The sequence below is a fragment of the Neopsephotus bourkii genome, unplaced genomic scaffold (assembly GCF_033783945.1).
Source record: "Neopsephotus bourkii isolate Nb327-2 ecotype Australia unplaced genomic scaffold, CSIRO-AGI_Nbou_v1 NB_845, whole genome shotgun sequence".
Taxonomy (NCBI): Eukaryota; Metazoa; Chordata; class Aves; order Psittaciformes; family Psittacidae; genus Neopsephotus; species Neopsephotus bourkii.
The window spans coordinates 1,516,778-1,541,599 of record NW_026901341.1 but is presented as its reverse complement, the minus strand read 5'-3'; the positions used below and the strand labels follow the sequence as shown (position 1 = coordinate 1,541,599).

Sequence of the window (24,822 nt, the reverse complement as noted above, 5' to 3'; positions counted from 1 at the left end):
AGCTACTAGGGATGGATGTGCTGAAGTGTACTGGACAGGGTAGTATTTAAGGGGGAAAATAATAGTAATTAAAAGAAAAAAAAGAATTCAGCAGTATTGCCAAGCCTGGAGCTGAGGTTTGTTAGCTTAGCCTTGACTTTAAATAACATAACCCAACCAGTGATTCAGTTGATGCTCGCAACTATCCGGTGACTTGATATCCGCTTCCTTTCACAGAAAACCCTTGAGAGTAGGGCTTGAAGCCAGCTGCGTTTGGTGGTAGTGATGGTGGTTCTTGACTGATGCAACTTTTTGATGTAGACAGAAGGTCAGGGCTTTATTTGCATCCATACGGGTTGAGGATGCTGTAACATTTATAACAGAGCTTTTCTGTGTCTCATGTTTTCGCATGCAGTGTTTCTCCCTACCTGCCCCAGATCCTGGCCCGCAGCAAACAAGTGACTGAAGAAAATTCCAAAGTCATGGCTTGACCCAGCATTGTGTAATGCTGGAATTGTGCTTGTTGCTGCTCCTCCATAAGCTGCCTTATGTTGGTGCACAGTCCGACTCCCCCCATGTGCTGTGCTTTGAGTGTCTGCGATGAGCAGTGACTGGCTGGTCTGTGGAGCAGCAGAAGGCAGGAGAACAGGGAAGCTTTGGGGAGATGCAACTGCTCAAGCTGTTGTCTGAAAACCATGATTACAACACAGCTTATTCAAGGATAGTTTTGTCTTACACTGGGAGACTTAATTTCAATTTTTACTGTCCCTTGGGGACAAAGCTTTAGGAACTGGACTTGAAGCAGAAATGGCCAGGCATCTTTAAATCTTATGGTTGATGTTGCTTTGGACTTGTGTGCTGATTTCTTGCTGGAGACAGCAGAGGACGGAGCTGATGGGTGCTGTGTTAAGCATTTGAGGGTAAAAGCAGTGCTGCTGCAGAGGCTGAAGAGGGAAGCAAGGCCCACTAAACTTTAAATTTACTTTGCCCACTAAATTAAGAACCTTCATTATGAGAGGGTAGTGAGACACTGGGACAGGTTTAGATGGGGCTAGTGGAATGTGTCCCTGTTCGTAGCAGGGGAACTGGAACTAGATGAGATTTACAACCCTTCCAACCCAAACTATTCTGTGGTTCCATGTTTCTGTGACTTCTTTATGTTGTGTATTGAAATAGAGTATATACAGCTATCACTTGATCCCATTGAAACAAACCTAAAATGCTATTGCCTTCAGTGTGACTTTCGACTGTAGCTTGATTCCATTGTTGTTACAAAATCCAACCAAGCTGCACATAGGTACCTGCAGCTACACCTTCACATGTGCCTGCTGGGTGCTGGAAAGAAGCAGTGAACACACGTATCTGTCCTGGTGCCTTGGGATGTCCTCAGCATCCTCTGTGCAGCTTGGCATCTGTGCACTGAAAATGGGTTCAAGCCTTGGTGGTCTCAAGGTCGGTGTTTCCATGGTCCAGACGTGAAGTTTTCAAGATCCTGTATGATTTTAGGTTATTTTGTCTGTAAAATGGGGCTGTATCTCTCCTAAAGGATGCATTTAGTTAGCATCACCTCAGCCACTGTTGTCCATCCTAGGGAAAAAGGTATTTTTGCCCCAGTTGAGGTTTAAAACACTCTGGATTTAAGGAAGGCAGGCAGCTGTGCCTGGAAACACTTAAATTAGCTTTTCCCCCTCCCTGCGCCTGCCTAATCATCAGTGTAGATAGTTCAGAAACCGGGCAAGTATTTTTAGAAGCTGCTTTCAGAGCCCCAATGTCACAATTTTTATTCTTGTCGTCGGTGCTGAGGCACTTCTTGAGCAACATTTCTGCTTTAAAGAAGCGGGAGGACACTTAGGGATGATCCTGTAACTTGAATGGGGAGCACACGCTGCCTGGTGAGGAGATAAAGCGATACTGAAAGCTTGGGAGCAGTGAGTGCTTGAGCCCGACTGCCCAAAGTGAAGCAGGGTGTTGCTGTGTTGGCACTGCGATTGGCTGGACTGCCTGCAGAGGTAGGGTATACAAGGACCTACAGCTGATACTTATTAATACCCACTTGTTGCGAACTGGAAGCACTTAAAACCCTGTTAAAAGCTGCAGTGGAGACGACCGCTTCCCCCAAGCCTATCGAGTTGTTTGAACCCTTGTTTGCAGCGCTGCGTTAGCAGCTTTTGGGGAATAAAGTGCAGCCAGGGGTACCGGAGGAGATGACGCCCGGTTCAACTTTGGACCTGTTTGCAGTGCTGGGTGAGCAAGCGACGTGCCTGCCGCTCTGGTGCAACCTCTGGGCAGTGTGTTTGCTCTGTCAGCTCCTGCCGAACGCCCCCGTTATTAGTTTATGGCGGTTGTATCATAATCACTCTATTTTTTTTTCCAGCCTATAACCGGGGTGGGGAAGCAAAGCAAGGATCTTTGGTCCGTGCGTGCGCGTGTGCTCTCGGAGCCGGGAGGAGGATGTTGGGAATGAGTAATGGTCCGGCCGGAGCTGTAATATGCAGAATACCTCTGGGATGACTCACCCGGTACAATGCAGCACATCCCTCAAGGAGACTGAATCACGCATGGGGGGAAGCCGCTGGCTCGGCAGCAGCCAGCTGGGACTTGGGGCAGCCAACGCTGATCCAGAGGCTGGTAGTGGCAGTGATGGTAGAATGGAGCAACCAGGGTGTAAAATGTAGAGGAAATGGCATCCCCCAGCAGGTACGTGTGCGTGCTCCCACCGGGGGTAATTTCATGTTTTATTACTCCTTTTATTTTCCTCCGCCTCCCCCCATCTGCCCCCACAGCCCTGGTGAATCTCTTCTAAATCAGCATGTAATTCATCAGTGAATATGGATGACGGTGAAACACAGGCTTTCTTTGATGGTTACAGATCGAATTCTTTGAGAAGTAAGGCTTTAACGTGCACCCTCTCTTAAACACCGAGAGGAAAATAGATGCTGCTTCCCTTGATGTCCCTCTCCATGGACACTTTATAGGGTAGGGAGGTTAAAGAGAGGTGGAAGGCAAAAAAATCAATATCCATGTTGGTTTTGATGTAGTTAAGACTGTCTTCTTTTGGTTTATTTCTTTAAATGCATTTACCTGGCAAAAGATAAAACCCCTTTAGATTTAGAGCACAATTATCCCTCCTCCGTTCTCTGGTAGAAATTCAGCTGGAATTGAGTCATAGAAAATGTATATATATTTGCAGAATGCTGTCTTCCCTTTGTAGTCAGATCATACGTGTCACGGAGGATGTTTACAGGGGGATAAATATAGTTGTGTTCTGCACTCATCAAAATGGAGGAGAGTGGGGGGAAATGCAAATTGCTTAAAGCAAGAAGTTTGGGGTTTTTTCCTCTGTAAACTTCGGTATTTTTCAGCACTATTGTGTCTATTTGTGTGTGCATACAGAAGCGTTTTTATGGTCTGCAGCATCATTGATTCTGTAGCTAAGGATAAGTATCCTTTGCATTATTTTCTCTTGTAATATTTATGGGTAGTATTATGGACGGGTAGCACTTAGTGTGCAAAATGTATATATGGGAGTAATGGGATAGCTCTTCAGGCCAGCTCTTTTGTGGCATCACAGCCTACAGTGTGACAGCAAAGACTCGCTGACTGGGGAAGGGGGTCATGTGGAAATAGCATCATCTTGTGAGTTGAATGGATTTCTCCATTGCATTCCTCTGTAATTTTTGGCGAGCAGAATCAAACCTTCACTTTCATTTTGCAGAATAAGGAGGGTGATAAAACTTTGTATTGCTGGGCTTGTTACTTTTGTTCTTTTTGCTAAATCTCACCATTCATTAGGTAAGAGGGTAATAGGAACAGAGTGTGCATGGCCAGTTTATGCTGGAAAAAAAGATAGGGTAGAACTTAGTTGTGGCTTTGGCTGCAGTCAGGTAGGGGGGGAATCAATTCAGGATGCAAATCCCATGCAGCTACCTGTTTGGCTGGGTAAGCTTTTATGCGACTTTTGCTTATCTTGCGTGAGGTGTAAAACAAATACCATCTGTCATGCAATAGCAACTTCCTTTCTCATTACAGTAAAAGATACTGCTAATTAGCTTTCCTTGAAGCCTGTTAATGTTTGTGTCCTTGCACAAAAAACAGCAGGACTCGAGTGTGCAACTCATACCTGTACTGCACGCCGGCGGGATGAGCTGCAGGGCAATTTATTCAAATACAGGATAGTATTAAACTGATTTATTTTGTTCCGCTGCTCCTTACCTCTCTCCAAGGCGCACTATCCTGTGCCATTATAATGATTTACTGCTAAATTCAGCCATTAAATACATTTGAAGAAAAGTCTTTTCGTTTTTGGTTGGGTTTTTTTGAAGTGTACCCTAAACCTGTAATCTGCCATCACTGACAAAGCAGCCACTGGGCAAAGCTGCAAGGAAGCTTGTCCCGAGGTGACTCAATTCTCCATTGAGCCTGAGGTTCACTGTGATTTTCTGGGTTATTTTTGAAGAGGTTTCATTAAATAGTCATTCATTAAGATCTTTGTCATTAGTGTGTGTCCCAGTGGTGTTGTGGTTGTCTTTTAGGGAGAAATAAACAACTTTTGGGTATTTGTGTAGCAAGGTTTGCTGTGGGGGTTGATAACTCTGACATGGTTTCACCAATACATTACATAGATACTTCAGTGCGGCCATAAGGAGTAAGTTAATCTGCCCCTGATGCGGTTAGACTTTCATTTTAATCCAATATTGTTTGTGTAGTAAGCTAATTTCTGGGGATAGCCCTTAAAATCTGTGTGTTTGAGCTGCATCAGTGGATCTTCGCTTGCCCAGCAGCGTGTTTGCAAGCCTGCCTTTTCCCCTAAAAAAGCCCCTTGCTGGTTCATTTGGGGTTTTGCTTACATGTATGGCACTTTGTGGGGATCACCAGGCAAGCCTGGCACAGGAGGAGAGGTTGTGCTGGCCGAAAACATGGGTCTAGTCCATGCAGGGCTAAACCACCCAACCCTAAAGCTGTGTGGATAGCAGTTGTGTTACCCTGCCTGCATCAAACCCTGCTGGTTTTTAACACCAGACCCATAGGGAGAGAGGGCCAAGGGCCCATCTGCAGCTCAAAATTGCTCTCATAGAATCATCCTCTAGTTCAGTGCATCCAAATTAGCTGGGACATTGCATTGTAAAAATGCGCAGAGAGTTACTCTCACAGCAGAAGCTGATGCTTTTGTGTGTCATTTAAAACACTGACATTATATATGGCTGTAATATTATTTATATCATCATAGAATCATAGGATAGTTTGGGTTGGAAGGGACCTTCAAAGCTCATCTAGTCTAACCCCCCTGCAACGACCAGAGACACCTTCAAGTTGATCAGGTTGCCCAGAACCACGTCCAACCTGGCCTCGAACATCTGTATTATAGTAATTATATAATAAATTATATATATTAAGTACATATATATGAAACAGGTTTTCATATCTACATAGATGCATGTAATGTAGATAGAAAAATTGCATCTCATGTTGATATATACATAATTTTTATCTTGTAACACATAAATATATTAAATATATATTAAGATGAGTTTTCTGTGTACTTCCTGGAAGGATCTGAAATAACCGTGGAATTCTGAAATCCCACTTGAGCAAGTCAGGATAGAGCTGTTTCTTGTAAACTCAATAAAATCAGCTTAAATGCTTAACAAACATTTTGGTGAAAGGCTTCCTTTGTTCCCAGTTGCCTCTGTGTTTAAGGGAGATGTGGAGGCGGGTGGCTGGATCGTTGCAGGTGTCTTGGTTTCTTGAGAAGTTCTTTTCCTTCTGAAAAAAACCAAACAAAACTGCTATTAATCTTTGCTATGGAGGGTTTTTGGTTTTGCTACAATACTGGAAGCAAACCCAGGCTTGCTGGGCACTGGTTGCGGAGGACCTGGCCCCTCTTTATCCTGCCTTTGGGCTGCTCTAGACCCAGAAAGGCAACAAGGAATGAAAAATCAGATCAAAAGATGGTACTTTGGGCTTGCTTCAGTTTCCTGGAGCTGTGTTCCTTGCATGAGGCCATGTATTGCATAGGAAGACAAGTTTCTGAGGGCTGAAGGTGCTTGAGCCTTTGAGTATCCCTGCCATATCACAGAATCATAGAATAGTTAGGGTTGGAAAGGACCTTAAGATCATCAAGTTCCAACCCCCCTGCATGGGCAGGGACACCTCGCACTAAACCATGTCACCCAAGGCTCTGTCCAACCTGGCCTTGAACACTGCCAGGGATGGAGCATCCGCAGCTTGTCTGGGCAACCCATTCCAGTGCCTCACCACCCTTACAATAAAGAACTTCTTCCTTATATCCAGTCTAAACTTCCCCTGTTTAAGTTTTAACTCATTGCCCCATGTCCTATCACTACAGTCCCTAATGAAGAGTCCCTCCCCAGCATCCCTATAGGCCCCCTTCAGATCCAGGACCCTCACAATCCATCAGTGATGACCCTGAGGGGTTGGGGTTTTCTTGCTGCACACAAGATTTTAGGCATTGCTCAGCAGAAAAAAAAAACAGCATTGGGTAACCTGTGTGCAAAACTACTCCTCTGGGGTGCTTTATGGGATGTGCAGGTAGGACTGCGCATGCATTTCCTTCAGGGTGTGATTTTCATCTTCCACCTTCTGCACTGCTGAAGTTAGCAGTGTGCTTGGAATTCCTTCTTTTCCTCCCCTTTATTTTGTGAAGTGGTGTGGGTACAAGCTGAACATGCACTGCAAACCTGGGTTCAGCAGCCAGGCGTGAGCTGGGGAGCTGGAGGAGAAAACTCCTTTCCATTTCCAGAGGGAAGCTGGGAGGAAATACTACATGCCACCAAACCTTTCTCATTTTGTTGAGACAGAAAGATATAGCCTAAAATTGAAGTCTCTAATGTTCATAGTGGTTTAAGATGCAGTGGCCCAGGACAGGCATATTGCAGGACTCCACCAGCATCTCTGGAGCAAGGCATGTGGAGATCAAAGTGTCTTGTATTTGCTCTGACCAGGTGGAAAACGGAATTTCACAGATGCCTTTTTATTCTGGTAGTATTGGATTGGAAAGACACAAAAATGCAGGTTACAAGTTCATCGTATTAGGGATGGTTACATATACAGTGGTGCTGTGTTCCTGGTGTGATGCAGAGTGAGGGCAAGGAAAACAGGTTCCGTTTTACTGTTGGGTCTGACAAGAGTGATGCAGATGGCCTTTTTTCTTTGCTGATGTATTTCCAGCAGGTTTAAAGCTCTTTTATAAATGGTACTGAAATATCAACTCTGTTTTGCTGTGGTGCCATGCGCTCAGTTTGCTTTCTAACAAAGCAGTATGTTAGGGTTTTGAAGAAGAACATGCTGGTTATAACCTGCAGATATTTCACCCTTGCTGGAAGGTTCATGACACAAGCATCAGATCAAGAAAGTGGGAATCCAAAAATAGCAGGTTTTCACGATTTCCATCAAAATGCTGCGGCTTTCTGGCTGCAGGATGAACTCCAGAGGGGATCCGTGCAGTGTAATTCCCACCAATCACCTGGGTGGAACAGAATGGCTTTAACTCCAGCTGTCAGAGTTGCTGGGGCAGGGATGGCGGGCAAAGGAAGAGCACCACGAAGCACAAACCAAAGACAGGTTATACCCCAGTACTCATAAAGTTAAACTTGCACGATTGCAAATGCTTTAAATTGTGTTTAAGTGTCTGGTGTCTGTGGTTCAGTTGAACAGCCCATCCTGTGCTGCTGTCGCATTAGCAGCATCTTGCTGTCCTTTTGGCTCTTCCCTGAAATCTGGGAATGTTAATGCAGTAAAGACAGCAGTCTAATTTTGAAACCTGTTATATGCAGTTATCTTCCTGTCTGAGACCTGAATCTCCCCTGACCAAAGTCAAGAAGGGAGGAAAATGCTGAAGTGCTGTACAGCAGCGTGGACATGGGAGTTTGTGTTTTGGTCAGCTATCATGGCTAGAGGAAGAAGTGTTACTGAATTATGGACCATGTCTGGGAAGTGGTTTAGGTGCTTAATGTGACTCAGAGAAAAGGAGTAAATGTAGTGGGTTGGGCTACTATTGGTTAGGGAGTTTATTCCCTTAGGATTTTTAGACATCTCAGATGGTATTTGCAGTTGCTGTGTTTGAAACCGAGCGATGGGTAGGAGGGAGCTGTGTGCTTTGACCTTCCTTTTTACAAAGTCACTGGCAAAGCTAGAGCCTGAATGAAGGAATTACTTGCCATTCAGTCCTGGATGCAGAATTGCAGCTGCAATTCCCCACCAGGCATACAACAAGGCTCAGGGCTTTGTGCCCCGCCGCTTTTGCTGTGCTGTGGTTGCTGTAAGTGACGTGGCTTGTGCTGGGGAGCTCTGGACGGTGTCAGCTGTGTTTTTCACTGTGATTCGTGCATGCTGAAGGAAAGCACTTTTCCCCACCTTGAACGTCACCTGTGTTAGACACACAAATGTGCTGTAGAAGTCAGGCTATGGGTAATAAAACCATGGTTCAGCTATCGCAGAGGTGATCATTCAGTCACTGATGTAGGAAAACTCAATATCCTTCAGAGTAGCAATTATACATGCACACACTTTATTTTTCATATATACATGTATGCACACCCACGAGCTATCATTTTTAAAGGGCTCTCTTTTCCTTCCAATAAAAACAGCACGTGGTTCTCCGCGCTACCTTTACTCCCCATGTTCATTATGGGCTTTCTGCTCAGGGTGGGGCGGGCGAACAACCTGAAGCAGCATTGGAACACACTGGCCGGCTGCCATGCAGCTGGGTAATCCCTGCAGATACTTTCCTCCCAAGCTTTTAAGGCTGCTGAAGACAAATCTGTAGGGTTAAGATAGCAAAGTATTGCATTTAAGAGCATAATTAACAATAGTTTGCATGAAGCGTGTAGCGCGTAGGCCATAAAGCCGACAATTAGAGCAGTCTTAAAGGTTTAGAAGGCAATAAACTGAAGGGAACTAAGGCTACTGCAGGTTTCTTCTGGCTGTTTCGGTTTTAGCTACATGAAAGGTTGATCTGATCTGAGCTGCAGTCAATGGTAATGGGCCATGTGTTTTCATGTACCTCGTTAACCATTTCTCCTGCAATAGTCAAGTTGCTGTGATAGAAGTGCAGGTGAATGAGTTGGACGTGGTTGTTTTGCTGCTTCAGTCCACCAGGGTTTCAGCAGTGACATGCACATGGGCTTTGCGGGTCACTCCTTCACTCCTGAGGATTCTCAGTGCTTCCAACCAGCTGGAGCCTTGGTGTGGTCATGTCAAATTAAATAGCAAAGAAAATAAACAGCTTTTACTCTGAGGAAGCGAGGTCCTCATATGGACCTGAAATATTTGAGTACCTTACAAATATTTATAATGCTGGCATAAAAGGAAAGAAGCTTTGCCTCTTCTAGGCTTGTGGATGTGAATGGCAAGTGAGATTTTGCTGTAGAAAACTGAAGGAAGCAGTGTGTAGCCTTGAAAATCCCATGTGCAGCTTCCAAAACCTAGTCCAGTGACTAAAGCAAGATGTCAAACCCTAAGAATCCTTAACCCCCTTCTTTCCTTACTTCTCTTTCTTCTTCCTAAGTCACTTGGCATAGGTTGCACGTTGGGAAACGTGCTTGTGGCTGGAGCGCTGTGGGAGCAGGGACCAGGGCTCTCCAGGAGCACAGCGTCACCGGTGACTTTTGATCCTGCATGAAAGCGTGCCAAGGGATTATGTTAATGGAACCAGAGCTCTGCTTACCTTGCCAAAGGTGAGCCCTTCTGCTGGACAAGGCCCTCTTCTAATAGTAAAGCAGAGGTCTTGCCATGGTAGGGCAACAAGGTTTTCTAGCTTGATATATTCAAGGAGGTAGCTCTCTTCAAGGTGGGAGAAGTGCAGTTTATACAATGGTCTTTTGGCATGGGGGTGAAATCAGTGGGTTTTATGGCAGAGGTTAGGTCACGATATTGGTGTGGATATGAAGATGAAAACCATATGGCTCTGTCCCACCAGATTGTGATTATATTGGGCAGGTGTAGTAGTCAGGGGAGCTAAATTGAACATGTAGACATCCGCTGGTATTCAGACGTAATTATGAGCCTAGAGAAATCATGGAGAGGCGATGGAAGCATGCAGATAACCGGTAGAAGTTACAAAGCACTGAGGAGCTGCTGCTCCCTTCATTTTCCTTTAAGTGGAAGATTCCTGCAGCAAAGAAGACATTGCTTTTGGGACAGCCAAAGGCTCTGGCTGCTGCTGTGGAAGTGAATGGTAAATCCTGCAGGAGAGTAGAGTTGCTAGTGGCACTTTCCAAGTGTGGAAAGAGAAGCAGCAGTTTGTGTGGATGACTTTTGCGGGAGGATGGGAAGGAAGGTCGTATTGATCAGCCCCGGCTTCCGAAGGGAGCTAAAAATAAGTCCAGAAAGGATCCTTGGTGAACAGGAGGAAAATATAGAAACGTATAGTTGGCTTTCTTGTTTTATTCATGTGTTAATTGCTAATTCTTATAGATCATACGGGAAAGGTACAGAGAAGGAAACAAAATTGTCTTGGACAGAAGCAGCTCAGTGTTTGCACAGTGGAAAATTGGCCGAAGTATTTTGATTAGTTCTGAGTATCAGGAAGCCAAGAGACTCAAGTTGCCACTGGTAAAATCCAGAAATGGGTTTTCGTTAGAAAGTGAAAAGGTAACTGGATCTGTTTATAGACATGCTTTCCCTGTTTCCTGTACCAGAATGCTGCTTTAAGGACTCAACAGCAAAAATGCTCTATAAAATAGTGTTTCTCAGTTCTGTGAATGCCTTATGTGTGTTAGCTGTGGTACAGGTTCTGTATCCGAGTGTGCTGAAAAGCTTTTTATCAACGAGGGCAAAGTCTTCAGAGCAACTGGGAATGAACCTTCAGCATCTGTGTATTGCCTTCATCATGTAGGTCCAGTGAGAATGTTGGTGTGTCCATAAAATAAAGCTGGTAAAGGGAAATTGCAGCCTGTGTTTTGCAGGATCTGTCTAGCTGAAGAAGAGATGAGCTGGTCCCAGGTGCCTCTGCCTAGGAAGTGCTTGGTCTATCCTTAAAACTGCCTTCAGGTAGGATCTGTGAGGCCGCTTGCTCAGGTATTAAATACAGTCTGGTTGTATTAGAGAAGGAGAACTCAGACTTCAAGCACTTGGATACCAGAAGTGATTTGAAAATGTCTGAAAGCAAGAAGCAGTTTTGCCCGGTTCAGGATGAAAAAAGCTACCACTGCATCTACTTTTGGGTAGAAAGGGCCCGTTCGCTTGTACAGGATGCTGGGGAAATGTTTGGATACAGAGCTTTCTGCAAGTGGACTTTCTTTTCCTAAAGGTGTGATACCTGTTGTTTTCAGAGGTTGAGCTTCCTCCTTCTGGTGTGTTCACCTCATTACCTGGAGATGGACAATTCCTGAGCAGTTTTCTTTGCAGATCCATTTTCTTAGCCCCTGTTGACATTCCAGCACTTCTGCAGGCACTGGTGGCTGCCTCGGCAGCTCTGCAGCCCACGGTGCCGTGGTTGTGCATGGTTGACATCCAGCCATGCCGCGGTGACCTCCCTGTGAGGGCGTCACGGCTGTCAGCGCTGTTGCTGAGCAGGCACTGGGTTAATCGATGTCTAACACATGATGGGATGCTCTGAGCCAGGACTGGGCAGTGTGAGGACAGAAAAGCCAATGTGGGTATTTCCCAGCAGCTCTGGGGTGGGGGCAGCTCGCTTCAGCTTGGATCTGTTGTGTGTCCCATGTGAGGAGAACAGATTCTGCTTACATCCTGTAGTGGTTTTTCTGCTCCTCAAATGACCCCCTCCCTGTGCCGCTGGAGCAATTGCTCTATAGGAGGGAGCAGAGCCTCCTGCTGTAGGGGCTCATTTGGCCCCTTGCAGTGGGTACCTGGATTGTCCCCAGATCTCAAATGCTTCCAGAATAGCATCTTGTGAGGTTATGACATGCTGCCTTTGAAAGCCCCTCGGAATGCTGGTTGAGCTATTACAGGGACATGATGCCCTTCATGACCTGAACTGAAATGATTCTTGTCTCCTTTTGTCTGAGGTACCGGCAGGAGCCACACCTATGGGATTTTTCCCATGAGGCTGGCCTAGTTGTGGAGGAATTTTGAGTGCCACCTTCCAAAGCTTGCTTCATTACTTTGATCACAAAAAACTTTGTTCATGGGTTATTTGCGCTCTGTGTGTTCTTTCAGTGCTTTGGAGACCTGATACCCCAGTGCACCTCTTGAGGATGGTGGCCTTGGGGTGCTGCCTGGCTCACCCTGCTCTGTTATTCCCTGTCTCCAGCTGCATGAGAGAATGAGTGTCAGGGACCATGGGTTGTTTGATCTGTATGTGGACATCTGGAAACCTAGTGGGTTCCTTCCTTGCTCTTTGATGGGCCTTCCCTATGGTGGCTTGAGTGGTCAAGGCCATCCATCGTGGAGGTGGACTTCAATCCCTGGTGGAAACTGTGTACCAGGGTCAGAGCAGTGCTGTCTAAATGCAGCCCTCAGGAAGAACGCTGTGATGACTGTGTGATGCTGACAAAAGGTTTTGTTTTTGTTTTGTTACCATTGCAGTGACAGCTATATTGTGCGAGTCAAAGCTGTGGTTATGACCCGAGATGACTCCAGTGGGGGATGGTTGCCGCAAGAAGGAGGCGGTCTCAGTAGAGTTGGCGTCTGCAAGGTCACGTACCCGGAGGGCAATGGAAGAAGTGGATTTCTAATCCATGGTGAAAGGCAGAAAGACAAACTGGTAATAGACCCTAATTCAACTTTTGTCTGTTCTTATAATGAGAATTATCCCAAATCTGTTGCTATTGTATTCTTGTACAAGTTTTCTTTCTAAACATAAAAGCCAGGCATGTTCAAATAGTACCAGATTGGACCAAACAAACCCATCCTCATCTAGAACTGCCATCTTTTACTGTCTAGGTTGGCATGCTGCCACCTGGAAGGATCAGGTAAATTGTCAACATCTATATGCAAAGACCCCCTTTGATTGAAAAAGAGCCTGTGTGTTTTTTATCCCTAAGACCTAGCAGGGGAAGTGAGAAATGAATTGAAGTGTAAAGAACCCATGAAGCCAGTCACATTGCACTGAGTAATGCAGTGCAAGCCTTTAAAACGGCCATGAATTATTTATGCTGCGTGCCGTTCAAGGTTTGAACAGGCAGAGTGAGAATATGAAGACAAGTTGTCTCTTATGAATTGACGCACTCCGTTTCTCCTGGTAGCTGTTTATCTAAGAAGAAGCCCTCTTCTTTCCCCACACAAATCAAATTAATAAAGCCTTTTCCCTATTTCCAGGGTCCGGTTTAGATGTTAGAGTTTGTTACCTCATCCCTATATATTTGATTCTTCTGAAATTGGCTCCTGTGAAGAGATGGGCAAGCTTAAGACTGCTGCTTCCTGCACAAGCTCTGTAAACTCAGTGTTTGAGCAAGAAAAAGTATATTAATTAGAGTCAGAAGTTATTTTGGCTTCAAAAACACCTAGTGTTTTTAAGCTGTTTCAAGTGTACTTTGTCCTTTGCAATACTACTCTACTTAGGATGCTTTTTATGATACTGTGTGGGAGCCATGCTTATGGTTTTGGGGGATGGAATAAGACTAATAAAGCCATTCCCGTTTCTCCCTGAGCATCACCCTAAAGATGGTTTTGGCACAGCAGAGCTTGAGATGGGTGCCTGGCTGGGGGTGAGGGAGGGAGAAAAGGTGGGGGGAGTGTTACAGCACCTCCTAAATCTGCTGCTGGCAGATACCATTTCTGTTGATCACTGTTACTGAAGGAAGAGGTTTTTCTTCCAAATAACCCCCCACTAGTAACCAGTACCACACTGGGTCCAAAATAAGCTCCTAGGGTAGGGAGCAAACACCTATTCAAAGCACAAGCAAAAGATGAATGTGCAGTGGTTATGAGAACAATTACAGTGTCTGGTGTTTATTAGTCATCGTTCGGTAGGGAAGGATGTTCCCCTGTGCGAGGCATGACTTGGCTTTCATTTGGGTCTGGGCTAAGGTGGTGCCAACTGTGCCCTCAGAAAAGTGACTTTGCTCCTCTTTTGGGGCTCACGCCCTGCCAGGTGGTGCTGGAGTGCTTTGTGAAGAAGGACCTGGTGTACACGAAGGCGAACCCCACCTTCCACCACTGGAAAGTCGACAACAGAAAGTTCGGGCTCACTTTTCAAAGCCCCGCCGACGCTCGAGCCTTCGACAGAGGAGTGAGGAAAGCCATCGAGGACCTCATCGAAGGTACCAGGGCATGTGGCAGTGATCAGTTCGACCCTTGAAAGAGTGGGGAAGGGGCTTTGAGTCATGGTGCTGGGAAGAGGGATGGGTTTGAAATCAGTTCTTGGGCTTGGATGTCTCTTGTGCATGTATCTGAGTGTAGCTGGGTGCTTACACTGTGCTGAGCAAGCCCCAGCTTTTAAGAACTGGGTTTTCTATCCCTTAAGGAGAGAAGAAGGGATTCCAGCCCAAGTATTTTCCAATCCTATCTGGCCTGGTCTGTCCAGACTTCTCCTCCTTAATTTCCACTGAGTTTGTTATTACCCCTTTTTGTGATAGGCTTGGGTTTCATGCTAGTGATGGCAACTCAAACAGCCCAGCTCTTCTTCATATGCAGCCAAATCTTGTCTCAGTGAGTCTTTGTTAAATCATAGTATGAATTCCTGCCTGGAGTTGAACAAAACTTTGTTTTGTTTTGGGGTTTTGTTGCAGTAATTAGTTCTGTCTGCGTCCTCTTGTCGGAATGGTCCTTCTTGAAGACTTTGTTGTGTTGCTGGTTTGGGGTTGTTTTTATTCTGTAAAAAATGCGTTTGAATTGCCTGGGCTTTGAAGTTGTCATAAATTTTGCCTTTTCACGTTTCGTTTCAATCAGAACAATCATAACACAGCTATAATTCAGTGGGGCTTTATTGTAATGAAATTGGAGTCTTCGTGAGGGACTCTTATTCATTTGATTTTCTTTTTTTGAGGATACTGGCTCAAATGTATGTACAGATGTATATGCTTTTTGAGGACATTAGCTCCATAAGACAGATTGATGTTCTGAATGCCCTGTTCCTTGCTTTAACATAGAAATGGTAGATATATTGGAGAGAATTAATCCCCCAGGGCTTTCTCCTGGTAAATACCTCATTGGTTAAAGAAAGGATCATCTCAAGTAGTTACTTACTTGCTTTTTCCTGTGTGACGAAGGTGAAGAAGTTACAATTAAGCCTTCTGCTTTTTTCTTGCTTACTAAAACTGGGAAGCATTTTGAGTCGTAAAAGTGATGTTTTATGTAAGTAGCACAGGATTGACTGAAATTCTTTACTGTGAGGCCCTGGCACAGGGTGCCCAGAGAAGCTGTGACTGCCCCATCTCTGGCAGTGTTCAAGGCCAGGTTGGACAGGGCTTGGAGCAACCTGCTCTAGTGGAAGGTGTCCCTGCCCATGGCAGGGGGCTGGAACTGGATGAGCTTTAAGATCCTTTCCAACCCAGACCCTTCTGTGATTATATGCTTATGCAAAGTTTCATTGAGATGATAATTAAGTTGTATTGAATTGTATTTTGGAGATGCCAGTATGTGGCAGCTCCTTTTCTGCTCTTTCTGATCCGTTTTACAGTGGAGGTGTTTTAAATCAAGTTCTGCTGTATCTCGGTACTTCAAAATCAGCGAATCTATATTTATCCCATTAACAGCACAGCCTGATCCTCATGAATGCATTCCTCCTTAACTTCCAAATAAAGCTTTCTGAATGAAAAACAATAACTGGCTCGTGTGCACACCGCATCAGGCAGTGGATTTTGTTTATCGTTCAGTGTTTTGATTCACGTAGCTGATCAAATTTAGCAGGTAACATTAAGCTCTGTGCATTCAGAACTTCATGAAATCCCTGCCGCCTTTTAATATTTAACCTGAAATTTGCTCCCCGTAGCATCAGAAGCATGGAAGTTTTGTGCACCAGCACAGGAATCCTCTGCAGCTCTGTAAAGTGTCTGGATTTTCTACTTTTAAGGCTAATGTAGCAAATGGCACAAATGTTTTCACATTACTTAGGGTTTTAAGTGGGCTTTCGCACTTAGCTCTGCACATCTTCGTGATGATGCAACTGAGAGCAGCCAAGGCTGGTACAGAGATCATTATGTAAAGCACATTACTTAAAAAAATTCCAGAATGAAGGTGGTACAAACTGTTCAACTGATTCAGTTGGGGATGTGATGTGGCCTGAATTCAGTGTAACAGTGGGCTTACACTAAAAAGGGCCTTTGACTTGGGGGTTTCTTCCCCCCATCAGAGCATCTTCTGCACCCACTCTACTTGGCAGCCCCGTAGGGGGTGAAGCCAACCAGGAATGGGGACCAGGATCCTTGGGGGGTAAGAAGAGGGATCACCTCTGTTTACCCCCAGTATAAATTTCCTGCTAAGTTCAGCAATGGTGTGTTGCACTCTCCCTGCTGCACTTTTGCTATGTGGGAGCTGACCAAATGCTTGGGCAGCTCCAGAGGGGGACACTCATGGGGTGAGGAAAGAGGTTGGAGGAAGGCTTTTCAATATCCTTCCCCACTTTTCCAGATGCTTTCTGTGTAATGAATGGGAACTGCACCCAAGTATTTTCCTCCTGTTCATGGTTTTACACATTTCGGCTCCTTTCAAATTCTTGGCTGATGTGGGGCGAGGTGATTCTCTGGGAAATAGGTAATGACAGAGAAGACCTTTACAATATAACAACTTCTGAAATGAGAAGAAGGAGGAAAACCCCTTCATTGTCACAGTGAGGTTTATTGTTTCAAATAAAAAGTCATTTCCCCCCCAGATTTAGGGCATATGTGAAGAATAACTCGTGTAGGGCTCCTGACAGCTGAGGATCAGTCTCGAGCACTGATTAGCGCATAGCTTTACCATTCTTCAGAAACGAAAGTCTTCTGTAATTGGAAATGGTAACTGCTATTTATAACATAGCTAATTAGCATCGGCAGCCATGCAGTTGCATGTCGAGAAACGCTTTCAGATTTTACCTTTCCAACCCAGATGGGTTTTTCTTCCTCAGTTTGAGCCACTCTTTTGCACATCCGCAGCATACAAACTTGTGAGCATCCAAACGTTTACCAGCCTGATTATAAAAAGCCCCTGAAGTCATATAGAAATACTGAGTTCAAAACCTGTTGTTTTTCTAGGGTCTACGACGTCCTCATCAACGCTTCACAATGAGGCTGAGGTCGGCGATGATGATGTCTTCACTGTAAGTACACGTCACCTGAGGTCGTTCTCCTTCATGCTCTACTTTACATGGTCAAGTTGGAAAGGGTTTTTCTTTCTGTGCCTCAAAGGTTGGCTTCCAGCAGTCATCGTGCTTGGCCAGTGGGTATGTTTTCTTTGATGGAAGTATGTCCTCTACACAATGTAGAGCATTGGGTTTCTGTTGGCCTCCCGTTGCCACGTGAAAAGCACAGCAGGGCAGATGTTGTCTGGGGTAGAAGTGAGGAAATAAGCACAAATTCCCTGTGGGTGAATCTGAGTGTTGTGCACAGCTCTTAGTACCTCTCTCTCTCTGTCCTCGAGAAGCTTCTCACAAAATGAAGTAGGTGGCTTCTACTCAAGTACGTGCTCAGGGAAGTAAGATGTTGCATTGCAGTTGTTACCTAAAGCCAACTTTAAAGGTGTTTCAGCTTTCTACGTCTCATAATAGGTGAAACAAGTGGTTTTCAGCTAGAGGAAGGCACAGCAGCATGCCATTTACTAACCAGTGGTGACTTAAATAGGAGTGAGTTGTGGTAACGACTAAAATGTACTTTGGAGCTTTCCTGAAACAGAAGCAGCTGGTCCCCTCTACACTTGCACACTTTAATAGGAGGGAGAGAACAAACCAAAGTCAGATGAAATGATAATCTGGTCACAGATATTCCATGGGCTTGAAAACAAGGCACTCGCAATGAGGACTTTGTCTTACTGCATCTGTTTGCATGGATCTGATCTCAACCCCACATACGTCTGGCATTAGTTATATTATAAACGCTCTCCTAGTCCACTGGTGCAGTTGGGGACTGGGTGGCAGGAGGACAGAAGGTGGGATGTCCTCAGCGCAACAGCAGCAAACTCAAAGTCATCTTTGGGATACTTCCTTGCGTCTCTAAGTGTGGGAAAACTGAGGCAGGCATGAAGCTGTTTGAAGATGGGCACTGGGAATCACTGCAGTTGAAAGGTGTTTCTGAGGGGGATGTTTTTGCCTGTACGGGACCAGGGCAGGTTCCCTGCCGTGCTTTGACCAGTTCCTCCGGAGGGCTAGCATGTTGTCTGCATCTGTCCTTTTGTCACGGCTCTGGGAGACAAACAACAGCAGGCAGGGTTAAAAGGTGACTTCCTGCACTCCACAGCAGAACTATCATTAGCAGCTGCTTCCCAACTACCTGCCAGAAGTGATTTATAGACACTGGGATAGGGCGGATCGGGGAGGCACCGCTGGAGCCGGAGCAGTTTACCAGTTTGTGCTGCTTAGTCCCCAGATTCTCTGCTGGGGATGGATTATCATGCTGAAAGTGTGTGCAAGTCTTCTGTGCTGGTCACATAGGGGCCTGTCATCAAAATGTGCCTTGGGAGGGAGGGGTGTGTGGTGTGTGTGCCAGCTTTCGCTGGGTTAGGCATGGAATTACTCAGTGTTGAAGGAGTGAAAAGTAGCCTGTGGAAATAGGAAAATGTATTTTTGCTAAAATTCAGCCACTGATGTTTAGGGACCTGGGAGTGCTCCTGAATTTCTCCACAAGCTCAGTCTTGTGTCTGAGTGTTGATTTCTAAACTCATAGGATGCCTTTTACCAGGAGGAAGAAGTTGTTTCCTTTAAAGAGGTGTTGCTTTACATTGGGTAAGTTGGATGAATGGAGCTCCAGCTGCATCACTCTAACTCCTGCATTCAAAGTGAAGAGCTGAAACTATGAGAGGTTTTTCCCCCCTACTTGACCCTGGGGAGGTGACAGATAACTCCCTGCTGTGCAAATATTTATGGGTAGGGTGCTTGGTGGAGAAGGAGGAACAAGCTACTTGACAGCATTACGAAGGAGGGAAGACTTGGCTGCAGTTGGCACCTTGCTGGGATGCAGGGGGACATTCACACCTCAAGTTGTGTCCTGCTTGGCAGATCTCTCTGTGTGTTGCTTGATCTCCAGAGCATGAGAGGGACTTTGATGGCAGTAGCTCGAGTGGTGCTGTTGGTCAAGCTGTCACATCAGGGTGGGTGTGTTGTCGGGCTCCAAAAATAAGGCTTTATCCTTTTCCCCAGTATTTCTTCTTTGCTTTCCCAGCATGAAGTCGCTCCTTTCCCTGCAGTCCTTAAGCTCTTTGAATCTCTCAACTTCCCATGTATCTGGTGGGAGATGATGGAGTATGAAGTCTGCCTAAGCCAGAAATAACATACTGAAGCGTGGAGGGGTTTTAGGCTGGAAGAAATCGATAGGGCTGTGATAGATTTTATTTTTACCCTTCTGTTTCATTCTGTCCTTGCACATCTTTGACTTGTGTCTTGCAGTCCATTTGGTCACCCGTGCACACAAAACTTCTTTACAACGTGCCTGTAAACTCTTTTCCCCAGCCCCAGCAGGGGATTGTTCGCGTTTGGAGGTCTTTTGCTCCGGTTTAAAGAGAAAGGAGATTTGTTCTTTTTTTATTTCCTAAGGTAGTTATTAAAATCTTCACAGCCCTCCCCCTCTCCCACACATGCATGAATACGCTTAACTGTGTGCGGCAGAATTTGCAGAAGCATCTGCATGATTGAGTCATTTAATCAGTCATTTACCCGTCTCTGAAAATCCCAGCCGTCGCTGCTGCCTCAAGCATTTGGCCTGAGGTCCTGCCTCTCCTTGAAGATGTTTCAATCCCTTCAACCCCAGCAGCCCAAACCTTCACCTTTCTTATGGTGTTTTGCAGATGGCCACCCCAACTTTAGCTGGCACATCGACACTGATGTTTGCACCACTGTAATGGTACCAGCATTAAAACAACCACCACTGACCCTGGTATGGCTGTTGGATATTGGTTGACACGGGGCTTTTGTACTGTTCCTGATCCTGTTAGATTCAGTACAACTCTGTGTGTATTTTTGTGTGTGTAACTCATACATCATTGTTATGAATGCTTCATCCCTGGCGGTATTCAAGGCCAGGTTGGACAGAGCCTTGGGGGACATGGTTTAGTGTGAGGTGTCCCTGACCATGGCAGGGGGTTGGAACTGGATGATCTTAAGGTCCTTTCCAACCCTAACTATTCTATGATAATCCATTTCGTTTATTCATTAGCCAGCACGCAACCCTTCCAGGCATCCAGCAAGTTACTTTCATGGGGAAGAGAAGGTTTGCCCCAGAGGTAGAGCTCTCCTTCAGGCTATGATCTTGTGTGACTTGATGGCGGATCATTTTCTTATGCCAGAAAGTGGTTTCTTTTGTATTTCAGGGGGTGAATTATCCATAGCTGTGGCTGCATGATCATTTGTTTGGGAAGCATCACTGGTATTGGTGGCCTCATCCCTTCCCATCACTGTAACTTGCAGTGCTAAGACAATAACTTGAGCCGCAGTACCTTGCTCCATTCCTATGGCACATGCTCCCCAGCCATCATTCTAACAAGGGGGTTATATCTTTAAAAACAAGGCTTTTCCATCTAATAACTCTTCTGTGGATTACACCTACAGCAGTTAGACAAATCAATATAACTATAACCCCCTGTTCTGGAACTCATACCTGACAGTGCAGAAGGCAAGAGTATATAGAACTAAATGTCAGTGGCTTCAGGGGAAAAATGCCTATTTCTAAAATGAACTCCCCACTTAGAACTTTTAACAATATGTAGTTGTGTTTCTTTAATTCCAGATCCTCAGTAGAGCCCATAAATGTTTTCCATATGTTAGCAAATAAATTTCTCCTGTCTTGTACATTATAAATCGTCCTCTCAAGAGATGCAATCTGAGTAAGACTAGCCATCCGTTCTGTCTCCATTGGGGGAAACATTGTCATTGAAACGGGCTGAGATTGTTCTGTTTGTCTTCATCCATCCAGCCTGCATCTTCAGCCTTCTTTAATTAACATCCACTTCAGAGCTAATATTTAAGGACTGAATATATTCTGTAGTTCCTCTGCCACAGAATTTGCCGTATAATTGAGTTATTGGGCAGATTTTTGTCTTAATCTACACTTTTAGTATCAATTACAGATAATAATCCCACATGATCATGAAGTGAAAAATGTGAATTGAATCCAAGGAAAGAAAGGTCAATGTCTTCCAGAGTCTGCAGAGTGCCTGAAATGGTCTCTTTTAGCAGCCCATCTGAAAAAGCAGAGGTGTTTGTTCCGAAACCTTATGACCAGTTAAGTGAAACACTGCTCATATGTTTTTCAGATACATCCACAGCCCTGTGCCTGCTTTAGTGCTAAAGAAAAGACACCCACTGGCAGGAGGAGCAGCAGCTCCCATGTCAGTTCTGATTTGTGAGCCTAAAAACTGCAGTCCCCTTCTGGCTTAGTGGAAGTGTAAGGGGAAAAACTCAACCCTGCTTCATTTGATGTGCATGTTTCAATCAGAGCTGTTTCATGTCATCAGTAATAATCGTTGAAAAATCCTAGGCTTTGTTCAGCATGAGACTTGCAGAGTTTTGCAGGTAGAGCAAGCGTGACCTAGAGGTGCATGACTTGAGCTGCAGGGTTGCATTTTTACACAGCTAGGCTCAGTCTGTTGTTTCTCATGCCAGCTCCTGGCTAAAGAACAGAACACACTGCCCAGAGAAGCTGTGGCTGCAACATCCCTGGCAGTGCTCAAGGCCAGGTTGGATGGGGCTTGGAGCAACCTGCTCTAGTGGAAGGTGTCCCTGCCCATGGCAGGGGGTTGGAACTGGATGAGCTTTAAGGTCCCTTCCAACCCAAATCATTCTCTGATCCTATGAAGCATTATCCTACTTCACAAAGGTTATGTGGACACATCTTGCTGCCACCACTGCCTATCTTCTTGGGCTTGCAGAAGTAGTCTTGAAACTCACATTTTCACCACAAAGCTTCATGTTTGGAGAGATCCTGCACCCTTTGTTCCTTTTTCTCAGCATGAACGTGCACTCCTATGCTCAAGGGTGTCATGTGGCTTGGCCGCTGCTGACAGTCGTTTAAGAGACAGACACAATCACCCATTCTGTGCTGTAGTGGTGCGAATTGTGGCAGATGTTAACGTTACAGTCCTCCTCGCATCTCTTCTGGTTTCCTAATTAAAAAACCAGATCCCTCCCTGCTGCCTTTCCTTGAAACCTTTTCCCTACTTTCATCTCCCATGTGGGCCTCAAGTGTGTTGCAGCCTCACTATTAAAATTTATAAGATTTATGTTAGTTAGATAAACACGAAATCTAATTTTTCTTGCTGGCTTCATCGTTTCACGTTCAGATGGTTCTTTTAAAGAACGACTGCACATCTTTAAAGTAGACATGTAGAAACCCAGTCCAGTTACTTTGGAATATACTCGTAAGTTCTGTGTGATGCTGGAGAGTCTCTTGTCCCATGGAAAACGATGTTGCAGAGAGCAGAGAAGCACTGAGTTGTAAGATTTATTTCTTTCACGAGTTGCGTTCGGGAATTGAGGAGCCACAAGAGCCTGTAATTTCCTTTATCTTAAGGCTAAAGTAGAACAACAGGGAGGGAAAATGCCTTTTGGAGGAGCAGCGCTCCGGATGGGGGTGGTGGGGTGCGGTGCGTAGGTTGTCACCGTGAGGAAATCCACCTTGTTTGCTCTCTGAGGCAGAGCTAAGCGATTAGGGGATTGTCACAGTGATAGGACTGGATGGCCTTACTGATGTTGTTCTTCCTGCTCAACAGCCAGCTGTGCTCTGCATGTACAGCTGAAGGGTTCATTGCTGCTAGCCACATCCTCTGATGTCTGGATTTGGGGCTTGCATTGGAAACCACAGCTATTCTAATTCAGATTTTAAAAGAGAAAAAAACGTACTTGCCAAGAAGGGAGAGATCCACACACAGAAACCAGCAGGCTCAAATCCTCCCTCTGAAAAAGGGGAAAAAAGAACCCTTCCTGGCTTTGAGCAATGAACTGGACTAAGATTTATTCATATTTCCTTATAGTTGAGTCTTTCAAGTCATATACAGTGCTCTGGGCATCCCTGCCCTACACTTGAGCAGTCAGTGAGACACCAACGGAGCAGTGGCTCATCCTGCCTGAACATGGCTTTCGCTCTTCACGCTTCAGAGCTGTGAAATCTGCCTTGATTTGCTCCAGCAGACCAAGGTAGTTCCGGAGTCTGAAGTCATTGCTTTATCTGTAGTTTGATTTTTTTCCTTCCTCCCATTAACACCAGGGTGTATCGGCTTCTCAGTGGAATTCTTCCTGCTTTTACACCAGGGGTCAGGAGAGGTGCCACTAAAATAGTGGAAAGGTCCTGAACATCCAGCTATTTTAAGGCTAGCTTCTTTTTATTCCTTTTTTTTCCCCTGCCTTTCTTAGGTTAACTTTGCCCATGACAAATTTGTGTCACTCAATGGGTATGGCAGTGCTCAAAGAGATTTTGCTAGTAGGGAAAGTCAGGAAAGTTTTCTTGGGCTGTCAGGTTTGTTATATAGTGTTGTGCTTCCCCCTTTCCTTCAGGAACTCCTGTTTCTTTTGAGTGATTTGGAAATGAACCCATTTATTTTCCTACTCTTTCCACCAATACAAGCAAGCAGTGCTTGCTGAGGATGCAGTACGACTGTCACTGAGACGGAGGTGTCGCTGCTGTCGTCTGGAATGGCAGCTGCTCTTTTAAGTCCTTCAAAACTGCAGGGGCAATTACTCTCTGCTTCAGCATATGGATTGATTATCCTTGCTCAGTCACAGCCTGGTGTCTGGACAGGAGGAAATACAAAAATTACTGTGGTGTGGAGGTACCCAAAACGTGAAATCTGTTTATTCTTGTGTATATAACAGAGTCATGAGTGGTAACTGAAATGAGCTATGGGGAACTGAGAGGGACCCCCATGGAGAGAACCATGGGGTAGATGTGAAGCTTTATTTGCTTTCTTTAAAAGAAAGGATTGGGAAGTAGAGGTCTTGCACGATTTATGTATTGCTTTATTGTACTTATCATGCTATTCTTTTGCTTTTGGGTCAGTCTCTGGTGGGCAAAGCAGGCCTTTCTTGCTGCAGATCAGGAATACGCAGTTTAACACAACTCCCAAAAGCACTGAGCTTCAGTTGCTTTGGCACCGTTTCACTCTCGGGCTTTCAAACAGTAAAACCTTCTTCTGATTTCTTCCTTTTTTAAACCAAATCACCGGTCTGGTTGTTCCACCACACACAGCCCTCAACCTCCCCAGTCCCTGGCAAGGACGGGATCACCCCACCAGCACTGCAGCGCTTCCCGAGGGTCTGGCAGCCGCAGCCTTGCCAGCGGGGAGATGATGGGAGCGCGGTCGGAACTGTGGTCAGTCACAGGCACCCGCATGCACTTTGTGGAGGAGGCAGAAAGGGATTTGCTGTCACAAAACCAGACCCCAAAGAAAGGATGGGATTTTTCTAATGTCTTTTTTTCATGCCGGCAGCCCAACTATGGGAAGCAGCCCTTTCCTGCAAGCCTTCTGAGAGCCTGGGGCCTGCGGGGTGTCTGTATGAAGACAAGACAAGGAGCATCTCTTGTTCAGTAACAAATTACTAAGCAGAAAGTTATCTGTATTCCTGTTGGATATTCCAAGCCTCGCTGTTGTGTAGTTTTTACATAGCTAATTATAGCAGCCACTTGGATGTGTTGAGCTACTTTGCTGAGGGTAAGCAATCTCTCTTGTCACAATTCTTCCTCTCAAGACCGTTTTTGTAGTGTATTTTCTGGCTCTGTGTCATTCCCACATACAAACACAGTTGGTCCTGCGCTGGGATTGGGATATATCCTGCAGGAAACTGAAACTTGATCTTTTGCTGTGATG

The 24,822-nt window shown here is 45.3% G+C and overlaps 1 protein-coding gene and 1 long non-coding RNA gene across 3 annotated transcripts in view; both read left to right on the top strand.

The window, feature by feature from the left end:
- The window catches only part of LOC133213756 (uncharacterized), a 532,499-nt gene that overhangs the window by 317,694 nt on the left and 189,983 nt on the right, over positions 1-24,822 (top strand). The gene's annotated exons all lie outside the window — the stretch shown is intronic.
- SPRED2 (sprouty related EVH1 domain containing 2) overlaps positions 1-24,822 on the top strand; it is a 66,902-nt gene that overhangs the window by 25,400 nt on the left and 16,680 nt on the right. The window contains exons 2-5 of one of the 2 annotated variants that reach the window (XM_061356230.1): positions 2,354-2,676; positions 12,487-12,664; positions 13,994-14,162; positions 17,073-17,137. In XM_061356230.1, coding sequence (XP_061212214.1) covers positions 2,660-2,676; positions 12,487-12,664; positions 13,994-14,162; positions 17,073-17,137 — 429 coding nt within the window. In that variant the 5' untranslated portion in view covers positions 2,354-2,659. The remainder of the gene's footprint in view (positions 1-2,353; positions 2,677-12,486; positions 12,665-13,993; positions 14,163-17,072; positions 17,138-24,822) is intronic. The other variant, XM_061356229.1, reaches the window with a different exon arrangement.